At 42.1% G+C, this 12,373-nt stretch overlaps 1 protein-coding gene across 2 annotated transcripts in view; it reads right to left on the bottom strand.

Annotated features, from left to right (window-relative positions):
- The window catches only part of sntb1 (syntrophin, basic 1), a 42,383-nt gene that overhangs the window by 14,332 nt on the left and 15,678 nt on the right, over positions 1–12,373 (bottom strand). For both annotated transcript variants that reach the window (XM_037073950.1, XM_037073949.1), the window contains exons 3-6: positions 5,214–5,331; positions 4,950–5,039; positions 2,368–2,504; positions 1,528–1,724 (exon numbers count right to left, since the gene is read on the bottom strand). In XM_037073950.1, the coding sequence (XP_036929845.1) occupies positions 1,528–1,724; positions 2,368–2,504; positions 4,950–5,039; positions 5,214–5,331 (542 nt within the window). The remainder of the gene's footprint in view (positions 1–1,527; positions 1,725–2,367; positions 2,505–4,949; positions 5,040–5,213; positions 5,332–12,373) is intronic.

Genomic DNA, 12,373 nt, shown 5'->3' with positions numbered 1-12,373 from the left:
TGTCACCACGCTTATGTAAGATGGTTAACACATCAAACATCAGGCCTTTACCTCCTAAACTCTCCTAGACCCTAAAAATGTTAAACAGGAGTATTGTTATATCAATAATGGATCAAATGACTACGTGTATATATATTTTACTACAGCTTTGGAGATTATTTTTGACACAACAGGTGGCTGTTTTAGGTGATAAGTGCTAAAAACCCAGAGTACACTACCTATAAATGTCAGACAGCTAAAGTTAGCACAAGTCATTCTTTAGCTGCTAAATGATGCACTAGCTTTAAGCAGCTAAAGCAGCAGAAATCCATGAGGTGAGCTAAAAGTAGAATCAGCATTGGACTTTTATTACATTCATCAGTTCGTCAGAAATACAACTTACTAATTAAAGCTGATGTTACTGTATCTGCTGGTTGCGATGCTTAGTCTTGCTCCCCATGTGGAGCCAAAACATCTATTTAATTGTACCTCCCCTCAGTTTTATGCTGTTTAGGGTTAGTGCACGAATAAGAATAATAAAGCTGTTGATTTTCTTCTGCATTTAAGCCACAACATGTCAATACTGAGCAGCATGTCTCAGTCTAGACGGTGTTTTGACATGGGATTAAATAAGACGTCCCTTTAACATTCCCATTTCCTTACTAACTACCGTGACATACAATATCAGATTTCTATCAAACGTGGCAGAGTGCTGAATTCAAATCGATCACTGCGGACGTGAACCAAGCCTCGCCATGCTAATCACAATGTGGCATTAACACCTGGATCACTGGCCGCAGACACCATTTAAGAGAGTTTCAACGGGAATTAGGAGCCGATAATTGACGCGGAAAACACGATGACGATGAGGAAATAATGTCGGGGTCCTGTATGCATTTGCTGCTGAATGCCGATGCTTCATATATGAGAGGAGTCTGGAGTGAAACCTAATTTGGCGTGATGTTATCATAGATGGAGAGAGGAGGGAGGCCCAGGGGAGAAGTGCAGTTCCCAGGACATTTTGTGCTTGGAGAGAGACGGAGGCGAAGAGAGAGGGAGAGAGGGGTAGGGGGGTTATTCTGTTGGAATTCCCTGGACGGCTAATACCCAATTCCAAAACAGCACTCGCACACATACATACACAACCTAGGATAGCATTCCTTTCTATAAATAGCAAGTCCTTTGTCCACATCTTCCATATGGCTGTCAAGCTGTATCACAAACCCTCCTCTATCTCTATGAGTGGACGTGGGAGCCTGTATGTGTGTGTTTGTATACATCTTGCTCTATGCTCTATGCTCTTTTTTTAGGCTTGCAGGACCTCGGGCCATACTTACCCTTGCAGCCTCCTAAATCTTTAAGGATATGCTTGGCTACAGCAAGCCTGAACACATCTTTGGAAGCATCCAAGAACCAAGCACAGTGACCTGTGTTGCTCACTCCACTCCATCCACCGCTACATGCTTTCTGTGAGCTCCTGTCTGTGTGTGTGTACATTGCATTCACCATTTTAAGGGTACTTAATGTGTGTGATGTAGCCCCACTTACTCGTAGTGACTTCTTTGATCATCTCAGCAGAGGAATGACATCCATTGACTATGTGCCTGGTCCACACTGACAGATCCTTGGTGGTCTCAGCCCGGAACAGGTGAGTCTCGATTCCAAGTCGCGTGCCAGTCCGTGTGGCAAAGAAAAGCTCCGTGCCAGAGTGAGGCGACCCCCGGTCGGGCCCAGAGTGGACCAGACTACATAAACACACACACAAAGAAACGGTCATAAAGAAAAGCTCCTGTTGTGGCAAAGCACCTTGCTGTAAGAAAAGGAATTTCTTGTCATTCGTGTATTCTGTTTTTCTACTTCCTTAATTTTTTATACTGAAAAGTACAACACATATTGTTGTTTACTGATATATCTATACTCTGGCAAATCAGGAACTGAAACCCAAAAGAAAAAAAGGCCCAGCTAACTCTCTATTCGCTACATTTACCTTTCAGCTGGAATGTGTGTATGAGTTTGGGAGTGGACTGCCACGATCACATTTGGTTCAAACATTCATGCGTTCATGTTGACCTCAGGCTTTAAAGCTCATTATCAAGAAAACCACACTGAAGCATGGATAAAAGGTTTTGTTTTTTGTTTTTCTTTACCATATTTAGCTATGTAATTTAGTACGTTTGATGACATATATGTAGCTTCCAATGGGCTAAATTAGAATGGTATTGTAGCACAGGTTTGACCTATTGTACTGGGAATATAATTGTTTTTAAAAGGTGTCAAATATAGATTACAATCAAAGTCCTGAGGAAACACAATAGTCACAAGAAATAGGCCATACACTCTATGGTGTGTTTGTTTTTGTAATGTTTACACATGTGGGAGTGGACCTACCGTGTTGCCAAAAGTGGATAAGTGTGTGCAGGGCTCTGCCAGGCCTCCCTGCCTCGCGGTAGACTGTCAAACAGCAGCAGGTCTTTCTCTGTCACCACCACCAGCACCGGCTTCCAGCTCTGCTTCTCACTCTCCGTCTGCAGCACAAACAGACAATGACACCGGCAAGGTTCATATCCATTCATCTATTTTCTATACCCACTCATCCTGAGGTCGGTTATGCAGTTTTCCTTTTCATAATCAACAAAACCTCAGCTGGAAAAGTTTTTAATTTAGCTGATACATCAATGTATGAAAACCTTCATTAAGATTCTTCAGTGAATCAATGGAGTAACTAAAGAACCATACAAGGTTTCGCATATTGTATGCTCATGTTGAATGGAACTTTATTGTTGAAGTACCTCTTTATAACAGAGAGGAATGATGTATAAAAGACTGTAATCAGCAGTGGATGTAGACGAGAGTTCACTTCTCAGCATATTCCAAGACTGGGTTCGCAAGCATTGTTTTCCTCTCTCACTTTACTCTATAGCCCAACTCTTTATTTGCCTCTCCATCATTTCACACTATTTTCTTGTCCTTCACCGGAAATGTGTACTGTGTACTAAATGTTCAGTTTATTTTGCCGTGTGCCCGGGGGGTGGATTAGCATAACATAAAGGTAGCTTTTGTGTAGGTGCAGGTACGCTTTCTCCGCATTTTGCTTTGTATTGCCCCCTCGCCCACCCAACCCTCCTAATGAGCACACCTTCGCTTTCACTTCAGAACACACACTGTTAAACTCTTTACTTGCACACACACACACACACACACACACACACACACACACACACACACACACAGCCAGATATTTCCTTTTACAATGCTCCATAACTATTCTCATTATGAGAGCTTATCTGCAGCCGAGCCATGGAATCCTAAGCTGCTCTTTGAAGTTCTGCTTCCACCAATCATATTGTGGGATTTAGAGGGTCAAGGGTCGGCCTTTTAACATAATGAGAATATGTTGCTAAGTAACAGTATTGTACTGCATTTGAAGGTTCAAATATTGGCAAATTCATGAGGACTAAATTAGACAGGTATTAGTGTGTGTGTGTGTGTGTGTGTGTGTGTGTGTGTGTGTGTGTGTGTGTGTGTGTGTGTGCGTGTGTGAGTGAGAGAAAATGAGAGTGAACCTCTATCTGTGTGCGTGTGCTTGTATGAATTCCAAATACGTATGCATTTGTGTGCACAGGAGATATGAGAGAATACAAATATGTGAACAAACACAGGAACATGTGAACCGTTGCACCCAAACACACGTTTGTAATTCTATACCTGCTCCTGGCATTAATCTTAACAATCAGCTCCACCTTGTCCGGAATTTAAATTAAACCTAAGTTTAATTAACATTAACCCTGTCATTATCAGATAACTTTAACGTCCAGGGGGAAAACTGTAGGAGACGGAAGTCAGACAAATCCCAGCAGACAACATATAGAAGACATACAGCCATATCAGTAATAAGACCTAAGGTGTCAGTACACTCCAACCAAAAGGCTTGTTGGGAAACAGAGTCAGCCAATAAGTGTGGAGCAAGGGAAGGATGGAAGCTACTGTTTAGGCAGCTTTTTAAAATTTGACAATCGAACACACAGCCACATCATTTAATCAGAAAACGGGTTTTAACTTCTCTCTTAAGCTACTATATAATTTCAGTTACACAATAACCCCTGTCACTTTTATTATGTACAGAAGGTGTGCAACACTCCTTCGAGGAGAGACTTTCCGGAAATGTGAATCGCTCTATTTTAAAAATCTGTCATATGCAATGCTTCGGCTGAAATTTAGCAGTTTATTTTTCAAACATTTGAGTTTATTGGCATTTGTGGCTGTGTACCACAAATGTAAACATGTGTTAAGAAACTCAATAAAAATGTACCATTGGGTGCACCGACATTAGTGCAACCAATGTAAAAAGTAAGTCTGCAGCCCTGGATCTATATTCAAATTTATCCTACGAGAACAACTAGCACATTACGCTCGTGCCATCAGACGCGATTGGAACACGCGTCGTACAAAGTCACGCTTGATGGATCAGGAGACACCTTAAAATAAGATGTAAAAACATTAATATTGCCAAATGTAGCAACAAGAAATAAACAAAAAAATATAATCGATATTTTAAATATCAAATATCAAATATCAATCAGCAACAGCTGTGGACACCAAAAAGATCCTAAAACCGAGTCATACACTTTCAAGGAGTTAAACTCAAACTGACCCTCACAAAGACAGAACAAGAGCACACACACACACACACACACACACACACACACACACACACACACACACACACACACACACACACACACACACACATACACACACAGCAGAGTCACAAACTGGTAATATGAGAGAGAGTACCCCATTAAAATGTGACAAATCTTGAAGCGTGGGTGTCACACACACATGCACACACGCACACACACACACACACACACACACACACACACACACACACTTGGGTATTATAAAGCATTTTACACTCCCTGTCTGTCTCACATGCACATAAACACACACACACACACACACACACCTACCTTCCCTGCCAGCCATCCCAGGTGTCGTATCTCTTTGCTGCCAGCAACTCCCGTCCTGGCTGTGTTCTGGATGACCTCTGCCAGCGCCCGCTGTGGGGCGGGTGACAGATTTTAGGGCAGATGATCATTCAGGACACATTAGATTCAAAGCACCTCTGAGAAGCTGAATCATGGCCACACACTACTTGTGATCATTCAAATATCTAATCCTAATGGTCACATTGATGGGAATTACCTGTAAAACCAATAAAATCATAGACAGACCTGCGCCAGTGTGGATGTGACAGAGTGCATGGCGGAGAACCAGGACAGGGCAGATGGTTGGTCCGGGCATCGCAGCACCACTGTGTGCCTGGTGTCAGGGGAGTGCAGCTCCAGTTGTCTGGAGGAGGAGATAAGAAAAGTTAAAACAGCTTTAACCTCTCCGTTATCACTGGACGGGTCCCGAAACTTTTAAGTTCACGACCCTTGATGAATAAATTTTGAATATTGAAAAAGTATTGCAAGCTTTATCGGGCAGGGCCAATTTGACTCAAGTTAATCTCCAGAAACCAAATGTTATCCATTCAGGTTTTAGCTGCAACAGATGCCTGTTTGTCTCACCCACTTGAAAACGGGCACTCAGTCCAAATAATGAAGTGAAGTGCGTTGAAATCTGAGTTTATTCAAGTGAATTTGGAACATGGAGCCGGCATGCATCCTCCGTGGGCCATATGACACAATGCCGTCTCCCACTAAATTTCCATAACTAATCTCCTTATGTCATACGGGAGCATTTCAGACCTTGAGAGAAATGCATCTGTAGGACGCGTTTCCATTTCACTGAGCGCCTCTTTGATTGTGTGCTCTGTGAATATGAATTTTACAAAAGGTACACATTACAGTCTTTATAGTACAAAAAAGCAGTGCTGTGTTGCTTCATTCTAAGCTATCAGTACAGTCAGTGTTCACCTCTGGACTGAAACCAGCAGTGGAAATACTTTGAGTAGTCAAGCTGGTCAAAGGTAAACTTGCCCTTTTTTGAGGAGGGAATAAAGGATGCAAAGAGTGATAGTACAATTAGGTATGGACAGACAAGGCATGATAAACTAATGTACATTGTTTAGCCATGCAGGGTTGGCCATGTTTGAAGCAGACTGTATTTTTGGAATCATGTACGTTCTCATTGTAGGAATTTATACACATGATGTCTGCGTTGTGCGCTAGTCTAATCAGTCCATCCATTTTCTACCATTTAACCGTGGGTCGGGTCATGAGGGGCAGCAGCCTAATCAGGGTATTCCAGACGTCCGTCTCCCAGCAAACCTTTCCAGCTCCTCTTGGGGGAATTCCAGTGTTTGATAAGATATGTTCTCCCTCTGGTGAGTTCTGGGTCTACCCGTGGGTCTCCTCCCAGTTGGATGCGCCCGAAGAACCTCAAAAAGGGGAGGCACCCAGGAGGGATCCTAATCAGATGCCCGAACCACCGCAGCTGGCACAAAGTAGCAGCGGCTCTACTCTGAGCTCCCTCCGGATGTCCACGCTCCTCACCCTACCTCTACAGACAAAGCTCTGCCGGAAGAAAACTCATTTTGGCCCTTGGTATCCAGGATCTCTTTCTGTCAATCAAAAGCTTCTAGCTCAGCTCCCTCTTCACCACGACAACCCAGTGTTATGTTCACATCACTACTGACCGCCTGTCCATCTCACGCTCCTGTCACTCATGAACAAGACCTCGAGATACTTGAACTCCTTCACTTGGGACTGCAATTCACCTCTAACAAGAAGGGGCAGTGCACTGTTTTCCAATCAGTATTCATAGCAAGTAGCCTAGGAGACGTCCTTATCGAAAGCCCGAACCACCTTAGCTGGCTCCTTTCAACACAGAGTAGCAGCGGCTCTACTCCGAGTTCCATCTGGACGACCAAACTCCTAACCCTACCTCTACCTCTTCTCATTTTGGGTGTTTAAATCAGAGATTTCATTCTTTCAGTCACAAGCTATGACTCATGAATATTGCATAGTTCGGCTGGTTAATCTAAAGCATTCAGCTTAACTCCCTCTTCAACCACAACAGTCCGCTGCTGACAAAACAATTCTGACCGCTTATCTCTGAGAGGTTCTTTGAGGGTTGGGCCATAGATCGATTGGTAAGTCGAAAACTTTGCCTTCCAGCCCAGCTCCCTTTTCACAACACTACGTTACTGATGACGCTGCACCAAACTGCCTGCCCATCTCTGTTTTCATGTCACTCCTGAACAAGACCTCAAGGTACTAAAATTTTTGAGGTTGAGGAAGCAACTCATCTACATCAAAGATGGGGGCAGTCCACAATTTAGCAATCAGTATTCATAGAAATTGAAGGTAAGGTAAAGGTAAAGGTAGAGATAGAAATTAAAGTGCATGTCTACTGCATGAGTAGGGAAGATACAGTGATACAGTGAAAACAGGGAAAACAGTACAGTCAGTAAAATTTGCTGCAGAGTATAGGTTCAGTCTCAACTCACAAATGCATTCCTGATCCGTTGAGTTTGCCACCAACTCTGAAACAGCCGAGCACTTCTGTTAACAGCACTCCACTGTCCAGGTGCTCCCAGTGGCTTAAAATAGAAACTACTCCAAAACCATGGTGGTTTCAGCTCTGCAAACATGCTTTCTTTGCAGCTTTCTTTATTCATAAAGCTCACACTAGGGACTTGGAAAAGCCCCGGTGAATGTGATGAATCTGCTATTCCATCAAAACTCTCGGTGGAGGGGGAGAGCGACTACATCAGCTCCAGGTGTTTCTCCGGGTTAAAAATACAACTGCTGCCTGTAAAAGGCGAGTTGATTAAGGACAGGCTAGGAGAGCAGAGGGGGAAAAGTTACAGGGGAGGGGGACTCCGGGGCCAGATGTGCGTTTGCTGGAGGAGGGTCTTCATGGATAGTGTGTCTTGTAGCAACTTGACTCCCATGAGATATATCAGACTTAGTGAGAGACTTATCTGCCATTATCAACGTAGGGAATCACTGGGAGGACAGCATGGACTGGGTGACCGTTCAATAGACTTCTTGAAGGCATCGAATTATCATCTGGTTCTGCTTGACTGAAGATCAATCTCTCACAAGAAATGAATGGAAAAATATCTTTCTCAAAGCAAAAAAAACACATGACAATCCTGTTGAAACACTGACGTTTTTGATATGACAAAACAAAAATATAAGCCTAATGGAACTAAGCTATTAAATCTGTGTCACGGATGACCTTAGAGAACAAGAAAACATGGTTTTGCAGTAAAGCAATTTAATCGCTTGTTTTGGCCACCTTACTGTACCCTGCCTCTGCCTAAATCCAGATGATGACTCAACATGGAATGATTTTTTTGCTGCACACGTACACCTCAATCAGAGCCGTTTTCTGGGACAAGTCCAAGACAAGTCTTACGTCTCGGCAAAGCATTTCTCAAGTCATGTTTCAAGTCCTTAGGGGCAATTCATTCTTCTTGTAACTCTCAAGAAGAAGTGCCACAGTAAAAGAGTAAAAGTAAGAGACAGTATACCAGTTAGAAGGTCCTTTTGTTTGTGAGTTATTAAATTATGGTATGCAGACATGTACCTGACCTCAGTGAAAGAAAGCTCAGAATTAATGAGAGGGATACTGTGAGTAAGTAAAAGTCTTCACATCCCTTCAAGGTTAAAGTGTCTCACACTGTGAGGAGACATGCTGCCTCAGAGAGGAATCATCTCCTCCGTATATACTCTGGTACATGTTTTCTGTGGCTACCCGAATCTCATACATTCACAGGCTAGAGTTTTTGCAAGTATGTTGCCTCAGTACTGACAACAGTTAACATTGCAAAGAAAAATAGATCTATTTTAAGTGCTAATTCCTTTTCTCTACTTTTCCCTCTGCATTTCTCTCCTCTCATTTCCATTATCTTTGCTCATCTCCCTCTTTTTCCCCCCTTTATCCTCCACTCGCTTCCTCTTTACCAATCTCCCCACACCTTCTCATATCATTTTTAATACGCACGGTAAATGATAGTAGTGCAATCCGATCACTCCTTAACTAAATCTGTCTTAAATGTCACAGAAAGTTGAATCTATCGTCCTTAAATGGTGTTTACGTTGCAGTAAGGTGATGAAAATGTCTTCAGTGTTCAGATAAAGATAAATCAGTTCCTCTCTTCTGCTCATTTTAGGTCTCACTTTTCCTGCTTGTCGTTTTATCATCTCTTCTCCTCACTGTACTTGCCACGCCTTTCCTCACATTCCCCTCTGCTATCTGGCCTCTAAGGCTTACACACAGTTTAAGGAACATCTGCTGAAATGAATGGAGAAACCCTCAGAGGGATGCAGCACTGCACTGAGTCTCGTAAAAAAAAAAAAAGAAGATAAGCCCTATTTTCTGTCACTTAACATGAAGCCTATTAAACCAGTTCGGCTCTGGATCCAAAACAAGAAAAATGGAGAGCAGGTTTAGTCTTTAACTGATGCACATTATTACAGAACACCCTGATGATCCGAAGTTTCCAACTTTCCACTATAAATGTGACTTCATGGATTATGTGGCTAACTCAGGTGTCCTCCTTTTCAAACATTTACTTGATATTTACCTGGTGAGTCAAAGGGCAAATTGTGCTGGTTGTGAGGATAAGGAAAAGAACTTCATAAAAATAAAAAAAAAAAACATGCTGGTCAAGGTCAATTCTTATCTGTGTGCCCTTCAACTCTGTCACACTACAAAAAACCTGTCTTATCTGTGTTAAACAAAAACTCACATTGTCACAACATGAGATGTTGACGCCAATCTCTCGCTGACCAATTAAGTCAAAGTTGTAGCCAATAAAGTGAATGTTCAACCCTACTCTGCTCTTAAAATATGTAATGCTTAAACCGAGACTCATCAAGGTGCAACTGAAAGTTTCACCAGTCAGTCTTTGGACATTTTGACATTTATGACGAAATTCAAGGGAAGCCCTGTTAAACTAATATTTACATTCTCAGTAAAAACTTGTCAAACTGTTTGACAATTCGATTTATATCAAGTTAAGCATTCCATTCAATCATATCTTCCATAAAATCTACAAAAGCTTTGAATTTATACAAAAATCTACATGTTTAACATCACACCATCTCCCACAAGCTGTTTCCAACATTTTTCGACGTCAAGATGAATTATTTGATGATGGTGAGAAGAAGGTCCTGAGATGGTCATCATCAGGAATATAAGCATAGTTCACTCTGAAGACTGTTGTACTGGTGGAGGGGATGTGACCTGAGCGCCAAGTGTGGAGATCTGGGAGCAATTAACTTAGCTTAGCATTAAGATTGGGAGAGGCGGAAGAGGGGACACAAAGGTACATAATAAGAAGTACAACTACAAGCACCTACAGTTCACCAACTGACATAATCAACCTAATTTGTTTTGTCTGAGTACAAACATAGATTGCAAATTATTACTGAATATAAGCAAAATCAGCAAAAAAAAAAACAAAACAAAAACAAAAACCCCATAACAAAACATTCACTACAGTTGCAGTATGAGATTATCAGTTGGTTTGTAATTTATGCCCAACTTGAAAATGCGTCCTACAACAGGTGGTCGGAGTTGCACCAAGTGAGGTTGTCAGGCAGCCAGTGAAGACGCCACACAGAAAAATTTAAAACTCGTTCAGCATGTAACTCCCTGTAAAACCACAAATGGTTGTTTTTACACTCCTCTTGGCACATGAATTTCCCACCACAAACATTCTTGATGACAGCAGTGAGTATTGACATCAGCCGTGTTTGTTGTTGATAATATTACATTTTTCCTCTCGTGTGAGTGAGACATGAGCTAGTTGGGTATGAAAAGTGATGACAACGATGTGCTGTGCTCACACTGCACAGCCGCTGACCCTGCTCTTCAGCAGCTCGCCAACTCAGTACCACAAAGCACACAGCGCCCTGAGCCCGATGAAAGAGCAGCTGCAGTAGCAATGTAGTGGCTAATGTTTGCACAAAGCACACACCCAGAGTAACTGTCACTCTGGGGAGCCTTTTCGGATGACTGTCATTACAGAAAAGCACCGGTAATATTTCTACAGGTTAAACAACAGCGCCAGGCTAGCCATGTCCCATTGCGTCTAGTCTTTATGCTAAGCTAGGCTAATCGCCTCCAAGCTCTAGCTCCACACTTTTCTTATCTAGTTCTCAGCATCAACGCAAATAAGCTTATTTCCTAAAACAGATTAGCTTCAATATGAGCTCCACTGTTTCACCTGATATGGAGCTAACATGATGCATATACAGTACCTGTCAGTTACTCAGTATTAAATAACTTGGACTCATACATATCTGTAAAACAAAAACTCACATTATCACTACATGAGATCTCTCGCTGACCAATAAAGTCAAAGTTAAAGCCAATAAAGTGAATGTTCAACCCTATTACGCTCCTAAAAGATGCAATACTTAAACCATGATTCATAAAAGTGCAACTGAATGTAGAGGAATCATACAGAGCAGAGTTATTTAGAGGAATACAGAACACAACTGATGGAGAAAAGAATAAACACGGGTTAATGGGCCAAAATGAGAGGCAAAACAACGTTTTCTCAAAAAAAAAAAAAAAAAAAAGTAATCGGCAGCACACACAGCAGTGTGGGCAGGTCAGCATTTTCAACCGCTGTCACTTCTCAGACCTGACACCTGCCCCACAGGCAAAGCATGGAGAGCGGCTCACAGACACGATCTATCAATAGCGAGACACATTCCCCGGGAAGCAAAAGTGACAGCTACATTTCTCCTCATTGAGAATAATGCACTTTAGTTTTTTCATCTTTGTTTTAATTTTGCGTGAAATAAAAAGTTGTTGTTTTTTTTTTTGTTATCACAGAGGAAAGTCAGCCACCAGAGAACCATCTGTTCTGTCCACGGATGATGTTCCTCTTTTTCTTTGGGTTTTTTTGTTGTTGTTGTAGTGATTGTTTGTGTGTGATGGCGTTCACTTTTTTTATGGTTCCGGCGCCGAGCGCACTAACAACGTCTGCACAGACAGAGGAACTTTGAAGTCACTGCTCACTGCTACCACTTAACTTTGATGTTGCCTCCATCGTCTGCAGCTTTGAAGTTTAGCGAGGTTCAACTATCTCCTCACACTTCTAAAAATCATACATATGCAGAGGACACACACACACACACACACACACACACACACACACACACACACACACACACACACACACTGATGGAAGGACAGAACGATAGAGAGAGAAACTGGAAGCTACGTACTGGGAGGAAAAAAGGAATAAATCAAGAGAGAGACAATAAGGATGAGAACTGAAGGAGAGAACTGATTCAAAAATAGAGAGGCAAACAACAATAAAGCTGGGAACATAGAGAGAGAGAGAGATCATGAAAGAAAATAAAGGGAGAGGAGAGATGAAAGGGGTGGAAAAAAAACACAAACAAATAAGAAAGAG

Source organism: Acanthopagrus latus, chromosome 17, assembly GCF_904848185.1.
Source record: "Acanthopagrus latus isolate v.2019 chromosome 17, fAcaLat1.1, whole genome shotgun sequence".
Classification (NCBI taxonomy): domain Eukaryota; kingdom Metazoa; phylum Chordata; class Actinopteri; order Spariformes; family Sparidae; genus Acanthopagrus; species Acanthopagrus latus.
This window is presented reverse-complemented; position numbering and strand designations above follow the sequence as displayed.